The following is a 20,269-nucleotide window of genomic DNA, read 5'->3' on the forward strand; positions in this document are numbered from 1 at the left end:
CTTCAGTTCGGAGCTTCAACTCCCTCCCCACTCCTATTCCAAACTTGCAGTGGGACTGAGATTTGGTGTGAATTCAGCATGACGACATTCACAGTGCACTCTATCTAAAGTAAAATTTTATTTATTAATGTCACAAGTAGGCTCACATTAATACTGCAATGGAGTAACTGTGAAAATCCCCTTGTCGCCACACTCCGGCACCTGTTCGGGTACACTGAGGGAGAATTTAGCACGGCCAATGTACCTAACCTGCACTTCTTTCGCACTGTGGGAGGAAACCGGAACACCCGGAGGAGACCGGAGCAGACATAGGGAGAACATGCAAACTCCACACAGACACGGGGAGATCTGTACCCAAGAGCAGAGCATACCGGACATTAAAGATGGCTACATGATGTTACTTTGGTTGTAATTTTTATGCATTTTGCAAATATTAAAAAATTAAATTCACAGTCTGAATATCTAGATAAATAGGGCCAATGAGGTGCTAATTTAACTTGCGTGTCTCAGGCACCTCACTTTACTTCAGAATTTAGATCAGGTTCCCTTCAAAATCTTCTGTACAGTAGTTGCTTCTGTTTTATTAAATATTACATTACCTAAATGTGGCAGATTTGCCACAAAATCATATTCCCTAGCAAACTTTTTTTTGAAAGTAATTTTTTTTACAACACTGAATGCACAAAGCTACATTTAGAAAACTAGCTACATTAAGCTTTCAACAACTATAAGGACTGGGTAACGATTATGGGAGTTATCCTGTCAGTTAACTAATTTTCTCAGTAACCACTGATCCTATCTACATTTAAAAAATCTAGTTTTACTGCAGATCTATTAGCTACATCCAAGAAATAGGGTTGAAATAGGGTTAATGCTGACATCCTGGTCAAGTAAACAAACAAAAAAAAACATAATTAACAGGGATGTAAAACTCATTATGCTGGCGTCTGTCAGATGGGGGTCTATTATCCTGTCTGCATACTACAGTTTGAAATTATTAGTGTCCCATTTTAGAATGGATAGAACTCCAAAAACTGAGTATTGTTGATAAAAAAAGTAATAGTAACAGACTGTGCACTATTCGTCATTATATATCAGCAGATTTTATTTGGTTGAAGTAGAGGTCATAAGGGTTGCAGCATATGTGAGTTATTTATGTAGAGCAGAACATAGATAAATCAAAAATATTTGTTCAGTTCTTGTGTTCCCAGTATATTACTTCATGAGACTAAAATTAGTTCAACATACACATTTAACGTAACTAAAAAATAATGAACTGTGCTTAACAGAGCCAGCAATGATTACCAATTAAGTACTCAGTCATGGACATTCTTCTCCCTCATTTGAGTGGTTATCCAATGAAGCACATCACCTGCCCTTTGTAGAACCTCTTCAATTATCATTACATTGATTTCACAGTGTTGTGAAAAACAGCAATAATTATTGGGTGGGGGGATGTGGGTGGTTGATTTTAACTTAGGCTGGATGATGTAAACAGGATGGCAATGGATGGAAGATGGCTCATTGCTTATTTACGTGGTGCATTGAGTTTTGTCACTCTCAAAGGGGTCTTCTGCAGGACATCCATAGAATCCGGCTGTTTCAGGTCATACTATTGTTAGGCAAGGTCCTAAGCCATCAATAGTACCCCAACTGAGTGGATCACTGTGTCGTCTGAATGACTTAGCAGTACTGCAGAAGAGGCCCAAAAAAGTAAATTTAAAATTATTTTTCTGTTCTGAATGACTTCTTGCTGGCTAGGATGACGTCCGCTCTGTCTGGTATTGAACAGGCTGCTGAGATGCAGTGGGTGGGGTTGCCAAGAATGCCTAAGCATTATCAAGAAGATCCTGCTGTGAAGTGGGCTTTTAGATGTGACAGCAAAAGAAAATGGGTTCAATTATAGTTAAAGGTAACGTTGCCATAGTTGCAGATGACCACAGACTACTCTCCCCTTTGAGGGAGAGAGTTGACTGGTTGGTGATTTAACCTGAGGATCACCACACCTCATGCGAAGGACAAGGTTGAGAAGACAGGGCCTTCATGAATAATCTCAGCCAGTACAGGAATTGAACCCATGCTGTTGGCGTTGCTCCACATCATAAATCAGATGTGTGGCCAACTGAGCTAACTATAATACCCTCCACAGCCAAATAAACTGCTGGCACTGCCCAGGATCAGACATAAAAGGTATCAAAAGACAGCGTTGAATAAAGTCAGCGGGTTGAAATTTATCTTGGGCAGGAATAGAGAATGAAAGCTAATGAATTGTAAATGTGTTCTACACGTAATCCAATTTTGTTTCTCATTTAAGTCAATTGAAAAAATATCAGAACAATGGGCTTTGCTTTGCACTACCACCCCAAACTATACAGGAGAGCTGAGAAGAAAACGTGATTTTTATAAATTATAATTATTGGGAACACCCTTGTCTTTTGCCAGTATTCTGTAAAAGAACTCCAACATAAATCCCCAACAAATAATTCCCTGATAAATTTGCAATAATTAGCCTCTTACTGACTTCGCTCTAATCACTGACATTAACAATTATAGTTATTGCCAGGAGAAAATGGACTTTAAAAATAAATATGAAACTGTATAGACATTACAAAATGTGAAGATAACTGGGAGTAACTTTAAAGCTACAAAACCAATGTTACGATTCGGATGACTGCCCAAGCATTCTCTCATGGTTTATGGTTTCACTCGAACTACAAAATTAGATTACTGCCTTGTAATCACTTCCAGGCAGCGTAAATGGTAACCATGATCAACTTTCATTTCAGACTTATATCTTTACAAAATCAGGTAAACACTGGTATTGCTGAATATTTTAGATAATCAACAGCTTTCTGTTGTTTACAGGGCTACAATTATATTGATTTTTGTTGCGCTGCGGGCATTAAAACTCCAACACTAAGAATTCTGTGGAAATACGTTGAATGTTCCCTGCTCAGATTTAGAGCAATGCCTAATTTCTGATAGTATGACAGTCATTGACATAGTTTAAACCTAGCCAACTGCACTCTCCATTAAAGCAGGAAACTCAGAGTCTGAAATATCCTCCTTCAGGTTTTAAAGCAATCTAACTTCCTTGGAATGGCAATCAGAATTGATTATGGTGGGGATGCAGTCAGGTGTGGGATCATTGGGGTAGGAGTTTGGGCCTTCAGCAGGTGTGTGGCTAATAGTCGGGCCTGCAAAGGCAGGAGAGATGTCCCATTCAGGTGGGGTGGATCCTTTTGATATGTTGGGGGTGAGAAATACCGTGGATGGGGAGGTGTGGTTAGTTGGGGAGGGTCCCCTTGGGGGGCTGTGGTGGAGAAGAGTCCCTTACAGGGTTCTTGGGTGTGGGACGGAGTCTCTTGGGGAGGGGTGGGAATGTCAGTCTGGATCTTTACAATAGTTATTCAAAAATTAGAAGAGGTTTTACTTCTTCTAATTTTATCTGAGTAACTTTTGGTTTAACACTTTCAGAACTGCCTGAAGTTTTTGATTTAAATCATATTTTTGGATGGGTCCTAACACAGGGCAATTACCCAGAGGAGGTTTGCGCTTCTGTTTTAAAGTTTAAGTTTATTTATTAGTGTCGCACGTAGACTTACATTAACACTGCAATGAAGTTACTGTGAAAATCCACTGTTGGCACACTCCGGCACCTGTTCAGATATACTGAGGAAGAATTTAGCATGGCCAATGCACCTAACCAGCATATCTTTCAGACTGTGGGAAGAAACCAGAGCACCCAGAGAAAACCCACGGAGACATGGGGAGAACGCGCAGACTCCGCACAGCCAGTGACCCAAGCCGGGAATCGACCCGTGTCCCTGGTACTGTGAGGCAGCAATGCCGGGCAATTTTGGGCAATTGTCGTGTAACCCCTTATCTTTCAAGTTCCGAGAAGCCATCCTCAGCACTTCTTTGAGATACCACCTCCAATCCGATGCTGGGGAGCTCGGAGGTTATGGACCACTGTTTCTTTAGGAGACCTTATGAGTGTTTAGTGGAAAATACAATGATAGGTACAGCCGTAATTAAGATTACCTGAATTGAATTAATATTCTACAATTTCTATACCTTTCTGAACAATTATTATTTGGAATGTAGCTTTGAAACATTTGGGGAAAATGGGAACTCCAGTGAAACACGAGTGTTAAAGGCCTGGTTCCACAATCTTTCATAGCACTTTCTCAGGCAAGTATTATGCATAGTGTTCTATAGAGTAATTTAGTTTTTAAACTTGTGTAACCCTGACATGTGCTTGCACATATAAAAACTACTTTGTGGAGTCAGGTCTCAGTAATGATGTGCTTTAATAATTATAGAATCCTGAAATGTCACTTCATTTGAAACGCTGTTAAGGGGTAAATGAAGGAAGATCAAAGGAACGAATATCACAACATGCATGAAACAATTTGAAACAAGGCAAAGAAAAACTACTTTCAGACATAAGCAGACTCACCTCATCAGGTGTTGTTGTCTAAATGGCAGAAAGAAAAGCAAAATTGAAAGAGGTAGTTTAATGAAAGAAAATTGCAACAACAGTAAACAAGTAAATCAGATATACAAGTTGCAGTGTGAAAGCTCATTGAAAATCTGTGAATCAGGGAAATGTTTTATACATTGAACAAAACTAGCACAGCATATAAAGCAGTTAGATAAGTGACAGCACATGACAGATGCAACACTACATTTATCATTGTGCTCCATTCAGTAGCTCATCCTGGTACCTCTTCAAATTTATCTTTAAATGTCAACAGCTTCATCAGTGTTACATGTAGGGCGATAACATGGTTACTAATAGAAAATAGCTAAGCCATTTGCTAATACTGTCTTTGGGTTTCATTACTCTTGTATAAATAGCATTGGATCCGCAATATTTTCTCTGTTACAAATATCCAAAATCCTTCTTGACTAATGTGGAATTAAGACATGCTTAAAGATACTTTGTGCCTTATGGTACTTGGAAAAATGCAAATAGGTCAAATAATAGTCATGATTAGATCGAACCTATATTTACACTATCGCAATTTGAAATGAGGGGAGGTTGGCATGATTATGGGTAGGGATTTATGCCAGAGTATGGTCAATATTGAATTTTAGCCTCAAATAAGAAGAGCATTTCCAACATCACATTCTTCCATTTCCGACACCATCTGTTCTGTAAACTTCCAGCACTAATTAGGGACAAATTAGGATAGCTGTGTGCCTGTATGTATTGATATTATACTTGTAATTATAATGGAAAAAGGGAGGCAACTTGAGTATATTAAATGGATTTGCAGTCATGCTGTAGGATGTTGACAGATTCGGGTGCATGGGAACCTTTAAGGTGCATGGGAACAACGCCATGACCTCCAAGTTCCCCAAATCACACAACATCCTCACTTGGAAACATATTGGGGTTCCTTTATCATTGCTGGATTAAAATCCTGGAACTCCCAACCTAACAACCCAGTGGGATACCTTAGCCACATTCCCTGCAGCCAACACCATCGTCTCGGGGACAATTCGGAATGGGCAATAAATGATTGTCTTTCCAATAATAACCACAGCCCGTGAATGAACAAATGAAAAAAATGTTTGAGGGCCCCATTTTGATTCTAAGTGCTGGGCAGAATGAAATTGGAAGTGTTTCAGACCTGACTTTTAGATCCATTGCCTGCAAAAATATCAGAGTCCGAATTACGCTGCACAAACCTGTGGGTGGGGCCGAACGGGCTCAAAATCCTGCAGCCCCGATCGGAGCCTCCAACTGCATATGCACAAAGAAATGATAGAATGCTGCCCCCCCGCCACATCCCTCCCAGGCTGGATAATGCCTCCCCTGGTTCCCAGAGGCACTGCCCTACCCCCACAACATAACTGGCCCCCTTATCCCTCCCACAACCCTGCCACCCAGACTGATTGCAGCCCCCCTCCCCCGCACCAATCTCAGGCAGAGTGGCAGCGGACCCCCCTTCCCCCCACTATCACAGGCAGAGTGGCAGCGGACCCCCCTTCCTCCCCCCACTGATCTCAAGCAGAGTAAGAAGTCTCACAACACCAGGTTAAAGTCCAACAGGTTTATTTGGTAGCACAAGCCACTAGCTTTCGGAGCGCCGCCCCTTCATCAGGTGAGTGGGAGTTCTGTTCACAAACAGGGCATATAAAGACACAAACTTAATTTACAAAATAATGGTTGGAATGTGAGTCTTTACAGGTAATCAAGTCTTAAAGGTACAGACAATGTGAGTGGAGAGAGGGTTAAGCATAGGTTAAAGAGATGTGTATTGTCTCCAGCCAGGACAGTTAGCGAGATTTTGCAAGCCCAGGCAAGTCGTGGGGGTTACAGATAGTGTGACATGAACCCAAGGTCCCGGTTGAGGCCGTCCTCATGTGTGTGGAACTTGGCTATCAGTCTCTGCTCAGCGATTCTGCGCTGTCGTGTGTCGTGAAGGCCGCCTTGCCACTCAAGCAGAGTGGCAGAGGACCCCCCCCCCCCTTTCACCTCCGCCCCCACCGATCACAAGCAGAGAGCCGTCGGACGCTAGGCACCGACCTCCTCACTAACTGGATGTCTATTTCGCGCTGATTCTGGGTGGGCGAATGAGGTGGTAAAAGGGGAAGTGCTGGTAAAGTTTGGCGGTCCCGATTGCAGCCATTTTTGGGCCTTGGTAAAGGGGGAACCAGCGCGGAGGTAGGCGTGGATCATGCTACTCACCTCACGCCCGACTTTACCACGTTTTCGCGCCCGAAAACAGGCGCAACGCGATGGCACAATCGGGCTCTAAGGGCACGATTTTACTATTTTCATTCTAAGTGCCGAATCTGGACGTAGTACAGATCCGACTTAGAAATCCGCTTTCAGGCGCCCCCATACGCTCTCAGCCATCTCCAGTCCCATTCGCGCTGTGGGCGGGGCTTAGCACGGCCGGAACGATCGGAGCTCTGAACTGTGCATGCGTGGTTAGAAAAAAATTGGAAAAAGCGCGCCCGTGTCAGACCGCTCCCGAGCCGCAGAAAGCGGAGAAAGCGGCTCGGGAGCGAAAAGCGGGAGCGAGGGTGTATCTCGGGGGGCGGGGGCCGGGGCGGGGGGGGGGGGGGGGGGGAGGAGGAGGGTAAGATGGATCTCTGGTGGGGGGGACAGATGGATTGCTGGTGGGGGGGACAGATGGATCTCTGGTGGGGGGGGGCAGATGGATCTCTGGTGGGGGGGGCAGATGGATCTCTGGTGGGGGGGGCAGATGGATCTCTGGTGGGGGGGGCAGATGGATCTCTGGTGGGGGGGGCAGATGGATCTCTGGTGGGGGGGGCAGATGGATCTCTGGTGGGGGGGCAGATGGTTCTCTGGTGGGGGGGCAGATGGATCTCTGGTGGGGGGGCAGATGGATCTCTGGTGGGGGGGCAGATGGATCTCTGGTGGGGGGGGCAGATGGATCTCTGATGGGGGGCAGGGGGGTCCGCTGCCACTCTGCGGGCGATCGGTGGGGGGGGGTAGGGGTGGCGATTGGTCTGGGTAGTGGGGGCGGGTGGATAAGGGGGGGCAGTGATGTGTGTGGGTAGTGGGGGGGTGGATAAGGGGGGGGCAGTGATGTGCGTGGGTAGTGGGGCGTGGATAAGGGAGGCAGTGATGTGTGTGGGTAGTGGGGGGGGTGGATAAGGGGAGCAATGATATGTGTGAGTAGTGGGGGGGTGGATAAGGTGGACACACACGCATCACTGCCCCCCTTATCCACCCCCCCACTACCCAGACCGATCGTCACCCCTGCCCCTCTTCTCCCCCCGACACCGATCGCCCACAGAGTGGCAGCAGACCCCCCTGCCCCCCACCAGAGATCCATCTGCCCCCCCCACCAGAGATCCATCTGCCCCTACCCCTGAGATACATCTTACCCGCCTCCCTCCTCCCCCCCCAAGACAACGATCTGGCCTCACTCCCCCCCCGCCCCAACAACGGACTTGTCTCACTCCTCCCCCGTCCGAGAATGGTCTGGCCTCACTCCCCCTCCCCTCCAGAAGAACATCTGACCCGCCTCTTCCCCCCACCACCGGACAACAATCGGCCCTCCCCCCCACCACCAGGCAACGATCAGCCCTCCCCCCCGCCACCAGGCAACGATCAGCCCCCCCCCACTACCACCAGACAATGATCAGTCCTCCCCCGCCCCCCCGCCAGAGATCATCTGACCCGCCTCCTCCTCCCAACCAGACAACGATCTGACCTCACTCCCCTCCTCCCCCCTCCAACCAGAGAATGATCTGACCCGTCTCCACCCCCACCCCCACCACTGATCTGAGTCAGAGAGCCGTTGGAAACACTGAACGCGCTCTTCAGAGGCTGGAGCACCCGACTCAGACTTTTATTTAGCAGGTCCCTAACAGCGCGGTTCCGGATTGGTAAACGTGGTGGTAAAGGGGGAAATGCTCATAGAGTTGGGCGGGCAGTTCATTAATTCAATTTAAATGCATGCTAACGCATTTAAATCATCATTGCACCCGATTTGGGCATGGAACGGCTCCCCGCCATTCGCGGGTCTCGGTAAAATGGCGATCTGCGCGGACGCGGATGCAGATCGCGATGAAGGCCTCACACCCGACTTTACCACGATTTTGCGCCCGAAAATGGGCGCAAATTGTTGGTAAAATCGGGCCCTAAGTGTCCATAAATTCAAACTCAAACAGAATTTCAGCCAAACACAAAACAATAAAACAATGATGCCTAAATTAATAAAAGCAATATAAAATCTGCATTAATTGTTGGTCTGAGTGTGCTAGAAAATATTAACATAAACAAGACCTTGAATCAATTCAAAAATGATGAATGATATTCAAATGTTTTATGACATATTTGAACTCCAAGAATGCATGTTAGCCATGTAATCTAAAATCTAAATCAGTAAATGTTATATATGCTGCACACAGCTTCTTTCCATATGAAAATGTACTTATTTTCTAAACTGCCAGGAACAAGTTATTACCAACAATGATACTGCATACAACGTAAGTAAGCTTCTTATATATATACATATTCTTAAGCGACAGAACCAAATATTTGTAGAATCCAAAGGAATGGGCACGGCATCTTTGTGGTCCTCATATGCTTGCTGGGATTTTCTGGAGTAAGTGCTATTTATTTTCTATGAGATCCCCATTCATATCGGGCTCAAAGCTGGGAGCTCAATAAAGGGGCTGGGCAGAAAGCCGTATAGGAATGGAGGAAATAGGAGCAGGAACGGGCCATTTGGCTCCTTGACCCTGCACCACTATTCAAATAGATCTTGCTGGATCTTCTACTTCAATACCATATCCCTTGATATATTTAATATCGAGAAATCTATTGATCTCTTACCATAGAGTGTATATACAATGAATATATTCATTGACTGCAATTCCACAGCCCTCTGGGCAGAGAATTCCACAGATTCACCATCCTCTGAATGAAGAACTCCCTCTTCATTTCAGTTCCAGATGGCCTATCTCTTCTTCTGAGACTGCGTTCTCTGGGTGTAGATCACAACCACCCTTTCCACCCCACCCCAGTCAGGGAAACATCCTTCCTGCATCTACCCTGTCAAGCCCGGTAAGAACTTGGTATGCTTCAATGGGATCGCCTCTCATTCTTCTGAACTCTAGAGAGGGCCCAGTCTTCTCAATCTCTCCTCATAGGACAGTCCTGCCACCCCAGGGATCACTCTGGTAAACCTTTGTTGCACCTCCTCTATGGCAAGTATATCTTTCCTTTGGTAAGGAGACTAAAACTGTGCACAATACTCCAGGTGCCATCTCATCAAGGCTCTATACAATTACAGGAAGACTTATTTACTCTTGTACTCAAATCCTCTTGCAGTAAAGGCCAACATACCATTTACCATCATAATTGCTTGCTGCATCTGTATGTCAGCTTTCAGTGACCTACGAATGTCCAGGTCCCTTTAGACATCAACACTCACCAGTCGATCACCATTTAAGAAACATTGTACATTTCTGTATTTGCTACTAAAGTGGATAACTTCTCATTGTTCCACATAATATTCCATCTGCCACGTTTTTGCTCAGTCACTTTTGTAAGGTCTCCCCCAAAGTATTTTTTTTGTTTTATTATTCTCCATGATAAATTCTCAGGTCTCTGCTTGTAGAAGGCCTACATCTTACTTTGCTAGTCTTTGCCTTTTTAAATACCTTTTTTTAATGTTTCTTGCTGGTTTACTTGCATATTCTATTTTCTTTTCTTTTATCAGTTTCTTGCAACTTGTCCTCCACAACCTTAGTGCTCATTAGATTTATCCAGTCTATACGCAGATTGAAGTCCTCCATAATTACTGTATTGCCCTTGTTACATGCACTTCTAATTTCCTGATTGATACCATTTTCTAATTACTACTACCGTTTGTTGATCTATAAACAACTTCCACTGATATTTTCTGTCCCTTCACCCAAACTGATTCTACATCTTGATTTTCTGATCTAACACCCTCTCTTGCTAATGTACTGATCTTGTCCTTTCTTAAGAATGCTCACCCATTTCCTTTTCCCTTTTGCCTATTCTTCTGAAATGTTGAATAGTTTTGAACATTCAGTTCCCAGCCCTGGTCACCCTGCAGCCAGCTCCCTGTATTGGCAATTACATCATACCTATATACTTCTATTTGTGCCGTTAATTCATCTATCTTGTTGTGAATGCTGTATGCATTCAGATAGTGTGTCTTCAATTCTATCTTTTTATCATTTTTGCAATCTCTAGTCTTATCTACAGCCACACTCTTGAGTTTGTATGATCTGTCCCTTACTGCCACATTCAGATTATTAATTCCTTTATTGCACCTTACTCTCTTGCTTGTGCTCTTGTTTTAATTAAAATTTAAATAGAAAGGGTCGAGAGCTTCAAGTTTTTAGGTGTCCAGATCACCAACAACCTGGCCTGGTCCCCCCATGCTGACACTATAGTTAAGAAGGCCCACCAATGCCTCTACTTTCTCAGAAGACTAAGGAAATTTGCCATGTCAGCTACGACTCTCACCAACGTTTACAGATGCACCAGAGAAAGCATTCTTTCTGGTTGTATCACAGCTTGGTATGGCTCCTGCTTTGCCCAACTCCGCCAGGAACTACAAAAGGTCGTGAATGTAGCCCAATCCATCACGCAAACCAGCCTCCCATCCATTGACTCTGTCTACACTTCCCGCTGCCTTGGCAAAGCAGCCAGCATAATTAAGGACCCCACGCACCCCTGACATTCTCTCTTCCACCTTCTTCCTTTGGGGAAAAAGATACAAAAGTCTGAGGTCACATACCAACCGACTCAAGGACAGCTTCTTCCCTGCTGGTGTCAGATCTTTGAATGGACCTACCTTGCATTAAGTTGATTTTTCTATACACCCTAGCTATGACTGTAACAGTACATTCTGCACTGTCTCGGTTCCTTCTCTATGAACGGTGTGCTTTGTCTGTATAGCACGTAAGAAACAATACTTTTCACTGTATGGTAATAGAACAGTACAGCACAGAACAGGCCCTTCGGCCCACGATGTTGTGCCGAGCTTTATCTGAAACCAAGATCAAGCTATCCCACTCCCTATCATCCTGGTGTGCTCCATGTGCCTATCCAATAACCGCTTAAATGTTCCTAAAGTGTCTGACTCCACTGTCACTGCAGGCAGTCCATTCCACACCCCAACCACTCTCTGCGTAAAGAACCTACCTCTGATATCCTTCCTATATCTCCCACCGTGAACCCTATTAGTTATGCCCCCTTGTAATAGCTCCATCCACCCGGGGAAATAGTCTTTGAACGTTCACTCTATCTATCCCCTTCATCATTTTATAAACCTCTATTAAGTCTCCCCTCAGCCTCCTCCACTCCAGAGAGAACAGCCCTAGCTCCCTCAACCTTTCCTCATAAGACCTACCCTCCAAACCAGGCAGCATCCTGGTAAATCTCCTTTGCACTCTTTCCAGCGCTTCCACATCCTTCTTATAGTGAGGTGACCAGAACTGCACACAATATTCCAAATGTGGTCTCACCAAGGTCCTGTACAGTTGCAGCATAACCCCACGGCTCTTAAACTCCAACCCCCTGTTAATAAAAGCTAACACACTATAGGCCTTCTTCACAGTTCTATCCACTTGAGTGGCAACCTTTAGAGATCTGTGGATATGGACCCCAAGATCTCTCTGTTCCTCCACAGTCTTCAGAACCCTACCTTTGACCCTGTAATCCACATTTAAATTAGTCCTACCAAAATGAATCACCTCACATTTATCAGGGTTAAACTCCATTTGCCATTTTTCAGCCCAGCTTTGCATCCTACCTATGTCTCTTTGCAGCCTACAACAGCCCTCCACCTCATCCACTACTCCACCAATCTTGGTGGAGATATTGATAGACAAAAAGACCAAGTTCCACCTAGTTACCTTCTCCCATTGTGGGAAATGCATGATATAATGGTAATGGAGTTGTTGACTAATCAGAGTCATCAATCTTTATCAGCAGTATATAACAAGTACAGAACCAGACATTAAGCAAGGAAACCACTATTGAGGAACTTTAGGAAACATAGGTCCAAGGTCATCTGCTGTTCCCAAACCGGTTACGCTCACCACATGTCCTAGATTACACATATACAAATCCCACATTAATATTTCTTGAAATAAATTAATCTTATTTGTATTTAAATGATTCAAAGCTATCTGCTTCCAATGTCTCCTGGAATGTTTCATGAATTGACTGTAATCTCTTGAGTTCTGAAAATGATTGTTTAAAATCTCGACCCAGATCTTTCAATCAGTGTAGTCTGGAGGCTTTGCAGCTTACAATGCCAGGTCTAGCAAGGATTCAGGGATGAATAGAGTCAAATGACCAACTGTTGAGTGTAATTCTAGTGCAGCCACACACCCTTTTCTCATTGTGAAAGACCCTTGAGGACTGGCTTCAGTTCATTGGCTTAGTGTTTTAAACCAAATACTGCACAACCTCTCCTTACTGACAGTAATAACCAACCCCCACCTCCCCAACAGTATTCACTTCTTCCTCACCCCATCGACAGTGTTCTCCCATCACTCATGCACCTGACACTATTCACCCCTCCTGACTTTGTTCATCCCATCATAATACATGTGATAATAATAAATCAAATAATTGATCATATCTTTCCTCACACATCACCTGCCCTTCACATCACCTCTCCTCTCTTTTAGGTACAGCTGTCGATATCAGGGTCCTCCTATCGACTGCTCCTTTAGGTACAGCCGTCTGTCTCCAGGTCTTCCTCTCTCTTGCTCTTTTAGACGCTGCTGTCTGTCTCTGGGTCCTCCTCTCTTCTGCTGTTTTGGGTGCTGCTGCTGGTCTCCAGGTCTTCTCTCTCCCGCTCTTGTAGCTGATGTTGTATGACTCTGGTCCTCCTCTCTCCTGCTCTTTTAGGTACTGTTGTCTGTCTCTGAACCTCTTCCCTGCTACTCTTTTAGATGCTGCCTCTGGGTCTTCCTCTCTCTCGCTCTTTTAGACACTTATCTGTCTCTGGGTCCTCCTCTCTCTCACTCTTTTTTAGGTGCTGTTGTCTGTCTGTATCCACCAAGGATGCAGGGTCAAATGGTTAAAGCTACTGCTCATTCAAGTCATGACAAAGCCATAGAAACTATTCCATCCATCACATATATTTGTTGATGAGAACACACATGACATATTGCAGTATGAACTGGCTAGACTTGGATCTCAATTTAGTGGAATCTAGATGACGAGAAATGCCAAATAGATGGATTGCCATGAAAGTGACAAGGTCCTAAAAAGCTTGAGTGAGCACTGACAATTATACCCTTCTCCCAGTCTCTCATTCACTTTCTCTCTGAACCTGTTTCTCCCTCAACCTTCTGTTCCTAAACCCAACACTCTCTTTCTCTTACTCTGAACCCTGTCTCTCTCTCTATGCTGTCCCTGCCTATATTTCCCTTAGATATGCTTGTTTATTTTCAAAATTCAACTTCCATTAAAAAAAAGGGTGAAGGAATAAACAGTGTAGCTGTCATTCTCTGTATCTAGGTGTAAGTATGTGCAAAATATGTTTAAAAATCTTATATCTGCATGTACTCACACCCATAGCTTTTCCATTGTAAGTGCTTATATTCATTTTCAGTTACCCACAGACAAAAATATCTAATCACCATTTTGATTTATCTGCAGGTAAGCTTTGATTTCAAGTTTATGGTGTATATTCTCCACTGTTACACTTCCTGGAATAAATCTCCAATGTTTTAAGAAGTCTTAAAAGCTGAAATGTGACAGTACAACTCCATCAGTGCATTATAACTTCTGTCCACCCAAAGCAAAGGCTGTAGACTTTGCTTCAAACTTCATACATAGGGTCACTTGCATGGCCATCTATAAGTGATTTTTCATTGGTGGCTGCCTTTTTCCAGCAATGGATATTGGGATGGCCCACTGCTGCCCCAGCAGAAGGACCCAGAAATCCAATCATCACTGTGCATAAATAAAGAAGTTTTGTTGATCTGCTGTTCTGAAGGAGGAGAAATATTTTCACTCAGAATATTGAGAGTCTTTGGGAATTCTCTCCCCCAAGGGCTGTGGAGGTTCAGTTGATGAGTATATTCAATACTGAGGTTGATAGCTTTTTGGACACTAAAGAAATCAAGGGAAATAGGAATACAGTTTTTGTTCATTTGTTTATGGGATGTAGTTCTCCCTGGCCAGCATTTAGTCCCTAATTGCCCTTGAACTGAGTGGCTCGCTAGGCCATTGTAGGGAGCAGTTAAGAGTCAACCACATTACTGTTGATCTAGAGTCACATGTAAGTTAAACCAGGTAAAGAGCGGCAGATTTTCTTCTTTAAAGGACATTAATGAACCAAATGGGTCTACTTTTACAACAATCAAAACAACCGTTTCATGGTCACCATTACTAAAACTAGCTTTATAATTCCGGATTTATTAATTTAATTTAAATTCCATTCCATGCTGGAGTTGATGTAGATATTCTGTTGTGATCTTATTGAATGATGAAACACACTCAAGACCCTCTGAACCACTCCTGCTCCTATTTCTTACATTTGATATAAGCTACTTATCCCGCAAGACCTGTGACCCTTTCAAATACATCAATGGAACTCTCGCTGAGAGCTTGTGTGAGGCTTTATAAGGTTGAACTGAGCAAAATGTCTGTATAATCTGCGAACTCCCCCAGGTATTCTCTCATTGACAAATGTGGGTGGGCTGATGAATTGTTCACTTCCCCCTCCACACCATGCTCCTGACCCAACTTGCTTCCCCGCCGACCACACCACCCTCTCGCTGTAACTTACTGGACACTATGTACAGGGTGGAATACCAATGGAACTCCGTTCCACTTCAATTGATATTACTTGTTCAAGGATCTATCCACTTTCCACTCTTCTGCCTGCTTTGAATTTCAGGTTAGATTATAATTATCTTGCATTAGTTTAAAATGTATGAATTAATGGACATATCATTTTATCAAATGTGCAAATGCATATTCAGATTGAATCTTGCTGCACCAATATATTCTGTGTAGTCTCTAAATAGTTAATGTTTTGTCTGCCTTAGCATCTTTTGACAATTTACAGAGGAATTGTTTTCTCTGAAAGTTACACTTGAACATTCCAAAAAAAATTCCAGGAGGGAGGTAATATCCAAATTACTTGGAAAGCAAAGATTGCTTTTTATCAGATGATGGCAAATATTTTTTTGCTGCTTGTCGAATACTTTGATGAATACCTTCTGCTTAAAAACATTATGCAGATACAATAGGATAATTGTTCGAGAACAATTTTCCTAATAACATTAAGCAGAATGTCACAAGCAATTTATTGTATTGCAGAACACACAACGATGCATCTTTACAATGAAACAAATCCATGTAAATAGAGCATGTCAACTTTTACTGGTGAGTTTTATGCAACCATAAATGTTTTACAATCACCATAACCCAGAAATTGCATATGGCAATATTAGTCATTCAATGCTTAACATATTTTAGTAGCATGGTTTTGTTGTTATTTTAACGAATATGTTCAATTATTTTAAAGTAGATTACAACTGTATTAAAATACTAGAGAGAAGAATGTCGAACAAAAACATTCATCTGCTAACACTGGCAAAGGCAACTTCTAGGTTAATACTGTTGGCCACAGAAAATGAATTTTCACTAGTTCAACTTGCTGTCTTTGCATCTGCAATGACATTTCCAATGTCTACCATACCCTACACAGTGGTAACAAAGTATGCCCCAGTGAGTGCAGTGCAATGAGGACATGATTAACAAGTTGAACAGTGAGATCAGATATAATACTATGATCGGCAAACAACATTGGGAATAAGTTTCAACTACAATATGGAAATTGTATACTGTGTATTAACCAAAGATAATAGAAGAAAAACTGCCTGCTTCAGACTTATGGGGCCCAGATCTACCAACTCCAATCATCAGAGACCAGATGTTGCCTAAGATGCAAGTCAGTACCTCAAGGAAGTCCAGACACACTGATTCTATGAGAATTATGGAATTTCCTGGGATGTTTGAACCAACATGCAATTCCCCCGTTCCCCAGGAACCTCCATAAAAGTCTCAGAGACTTTGGACAGTTCCAGATTACTTACCTGGATGGTTGGACTGAAAAATACCTAGTCTAAATTCTTGTAACTATAAAACTTACCCCCTCCTCACCCCTACTCGAATCCTTAACTATCCTCTGACTCTCAGGTTCACTCCACCCCTGACCCAAACTGATTAGACCCTACGACCTAACCTCCCTGATCCCCCCGCTTTCCCTGACTACCTCCACCCAACCTGACCAGCCCTCATCACCTTACTCATCTCCTGACTATCAGACTCCTCCTCTGACCTAACCTGACTTGCCCTCACCATTTGACTAACCATCCCAATACCCTGACCTTACCAGACAACCCCTCCTGACCTACTCCTGGATCCACCTATCCACCTCATCCAATTCTCACCTGTGATGATACTGTAACTTTAAGGAATATATTTATATCATGTTTCTTGTAAGAGGCAGCGTTTTGTTGCAATCGGTCAATTTTTATGAAAGAACATGTAGCTCCATGCTGAGACTGCAGGATAATAGTTCATTTTAGCTAATAGTGTGTTTGTCTAAACAGAGTTAATGGATTTGAGTTTACTTGGTTTTTCCCTTGGGGTTTCAGAGTAGGGACTTGATCAGGTTGATTGCCAGGGACCAAGTCATGTGTTAATGGAAGGAGCTAAGCTTGCAGGAAAGATACCCAGTTTCTCTTTCATTGAAAAAAAACAAGCAGTTTGCTGCCTGGTTGTAAAAGAAGCAAGACATATCTCTCTCTGTCTTTCCCTCTCCAGAAGTGCTCTGAGAGTGCTAGGACTGACAACCTAAGTACAAGCATGTAAGCCTGTTTTGTTAACTGATTTTGAAGAGGGGTTTCAAGTCTGTAAGAGGAATATTGTTTGAATTGCAACTCAGTGTTAAGTCCTGCTTTTATTTTATATTGATTTCAAGAAGAAATTAGATATAGCTCTATGGGGCTAAAGGGATGAAGGGGTATGGGGGAAGGTGGGATCAGGATATTGAATTTGATGATCACCCATGGTCATTATGAATGGCGGAGCAGGCTCGAAGGGCCAAATTGCTTATTCCTGCTTCTATTTTCTTTGTTTTTATGTTAGTAGTTAAAAATTGTATCTTACCATGTTTAAGTATTGTTCAATTATTAAAATGCTAAGTTAATTCATTTGTTATAGTTAAATGATGTTGTTAAATAAAGTTTGTTTTGATAATAACTTCCCAGTATATCAGTAGAAATGTGCCTGGAGTGAAACATCATTTCCTCAGATTATGCCAAAATAGCAAATTGTAGAGGTCTAGTCTGACTTAATTATATACCTTTGGGGTTTCTGATCTTGTACCCTAACACACCCTTCCCGCCTCACCCACCTGCCACCCTACCATCTCAACCACTTACCCACTTACTTCATCCACCCGACTCACTTATCTTACAAGCCATACCCACTTACCCATTCACTAATATTCATATTGGATATTTAAACTTACCATATGGCAGCTAATGCTGTAAAAAGGGGTGTGGCTTCTGCAATGATCTCTTTGCTGCTCTCTAACAGGGTTCCTGGGATGAGAGAATTCTTCTTCATTGTGGATTGGAAGTCGGAGCATTTCCAATGTATGCAGGTAACTGGATAGGATTCTATTTGATCAGCATCGGAAACCCGATGCTAACTGAAGCTTTGGGCCACTGAGATTTTTCTATATATTGCTTTTTTAAATGGAATTTTATTAGTATAATTTATATTTTACCATTATCTACAATATGCATCCGCTTGTTAATACAATAGGGTTTTACAGTAAATGGAACATTAGTATTTATATGCTGCAATGAAAATTTTTTCCACGAATTAATTAAAAATCTTTTTGCAAATACCTTGACAAAGCGACACAAACGAACAGCATCATCCCACCGTGAGGCACTAACATATTCATGCAGGATAGCAGGATACGGTGATATACTTGTATATATCAGTGAGCCATCAGCTCTTCTAACTGTCACCTGGTTTCCCACATAGTTGACAATCTGAGGACTTTTCCCAAATTCACTGTAAAACAAAGCTTCCATAGATTCAAATGCCTCATTTGCTATTATTCTGTTCTATGCTTTTAACATACAAACGTCATATTTGTAATAGTGTAAGATTGTTTTGTTTTAGGAGTCTCTCTTTAATTTAGAATAAAATGGAGGAATGAAGGAGGTCATATGACCTGTTCCAAATCCTGTCTGACAACAAGCCAGGGTGGCTTGGTTATGAAAGGTTAAATGAGGGCCCAAGTTGTCTTTCTGGGAAGAAGATGTATGTTATTCACACTTATAAGTTATAACCTGAGCAGGTGAATTGTGGTGGATAGCTTTTTAGTCTGCAAGTTTCGCAGTGAGGTGTTTCGAATATCAGGTTTTATAAATGATAGTAGTTTAGACTATTTATTTCCTGAATAAAATGAAGTTGGGGATACAGATAATAGCTAAAATTAGTATTTCTACCTGGACTTAAGGCCCATGAAATTTATACTAACATGGAGATAGCCAGTCTCTATTGTTCACCATGCAAAATGTGGGTGGGAGCTCAGATTAAAGAGACCAAGTCTGCGAGGATTTAAATGAGGCTAGAAGATTTGCCCAAGTTTGGCTACATAGAGAGGTTCCACAGTAACCCTCACTGTGAAAATCCATTTGGGAATTAGAGGTTACCTGGCTGAAAAAGGAAGCATGGTGGTTAGCATTGCTGCTTCACAGCTCCAGGGACCTGGGTTCGATTCCCGGCTTGGGTCACTGTCTGTGTGGAGTTTGCACATTCTCCTCATGTCTGCGTGGGTTTCCTCCGGGTGCTCCGGTTTCCTCCCACAGTCCAAAGGTGTGCTGGTTAGGTTGATTGGCCATGCTAAAATTGCCCCCTAGTGTCCTGAGATGTGTAGGTTAGAGGGATTAGCGGGTAAATATGTAGGGATATGGGGGTAGGGCCTGGGTGGGATTGAGGTTGGTGCAGAATCGATGGGCCAAATGGCCTCTTTATGCACTGTAGGGATTTTATGATTCTATGATTTGCAAATTCTGTTTACAATTTGTGGAGAAATAACATACAATCATTCTTTGAACTTTTCAGAGAATAGTTTTACCTTGCATCTTTTTCATAAACTGTTTTGGATAGAAGTTCCTTGTCCACATAGATTGTGTTTGGATAATACCAAACTACAAAATACATATTCTGCATTCCACACAATATATTGATCTTGTCATTCCAAGCTATAGAGTGCACCATAGTACCTGAATTAAAATAAAAAATATCTTATTAAACGTATGATCTTAGTTAAAACTGTGTTTCTTTTTTAATAACTAAAACTTGTTTCAATTTTAATGCATTTATTTGAAGATTTAAGCAACTCTGTGAGATATTCCTTGTGTAGCATGAACAATGTGTTGCCACTCTGATTGTTCCAAGCTCTGGTACTTTTACAACTAACGAACAAAGGCAATATTAATAGTGCCCTGATGATTTTTCTCCTGGGTTGCTGGCAACTCTTTCCAGGAGATTAAACTTCAATTCCTCACCTAGTTGGATCATGGAGGAGAGGTGTTGGAGCAGAATTCATCAAGCATGTCAGCCAAATTGAGAAGGGTGAGGTGGGATAGTTTACCTTTGTCGATCACCTTAGATGTCACTTGTGATTTTGGTAAGACTTTTGGTACTGGGGTGAGAGTGAAAACCTGA

General features: G+C 42.7%; 1 protein-coding gene across 8 annotated transcripts in view; it reads right to left on the reverse strand.

Moving 5' to 3' along the window:
* The window catches only part of ift80 (intraflagellar transport 80 homolog (Chlamydomonas)), a 253,918-nt gene that overhangs the window by 15,765 nt on the left and 217,884 nt on the right, over positions 1-20,269 (reverse strand). For 6 of the 8 annotated variants that reach the window (XM_078209020.1, XM_078209023.1, XM_078209028.1 and 3 more), the window contains 3 exons: positions 19,677-19,824; positions 18,433-18,604; positions 4,463-4,480 (listed from right to left, as the gene is read on the reverse strand). In XM_078209020.1, coding sequence (XP_078065146.1) covers positions 4,463-4,480; positions 18,433-18,604; positions 19,677-19,824 — 338 coding nt within the window. The remainder of the gene's footprint in view (positions 1-4,462; positions 4,481-18,432; positions 18,605-19,676; positions 19,825-20,269) is intronic. The other 2 variants (XM_078209021.1, XM_078209026.1) reach the window with 1 other exon arrangement.

Source organism: Mustelus asterias, chromosome 3, assembly GCF_964213995.1.
Source record: "Mustelus asterias chromosome 3, sMusAst1.hap1.1, whole genome shotgun sequence".
NCBI lineage: Eukaryota > Metazoa > Chordata > Chondrichthyes > Carcharhiniformes > Triakidae > Mustelus > Mustelus asterias.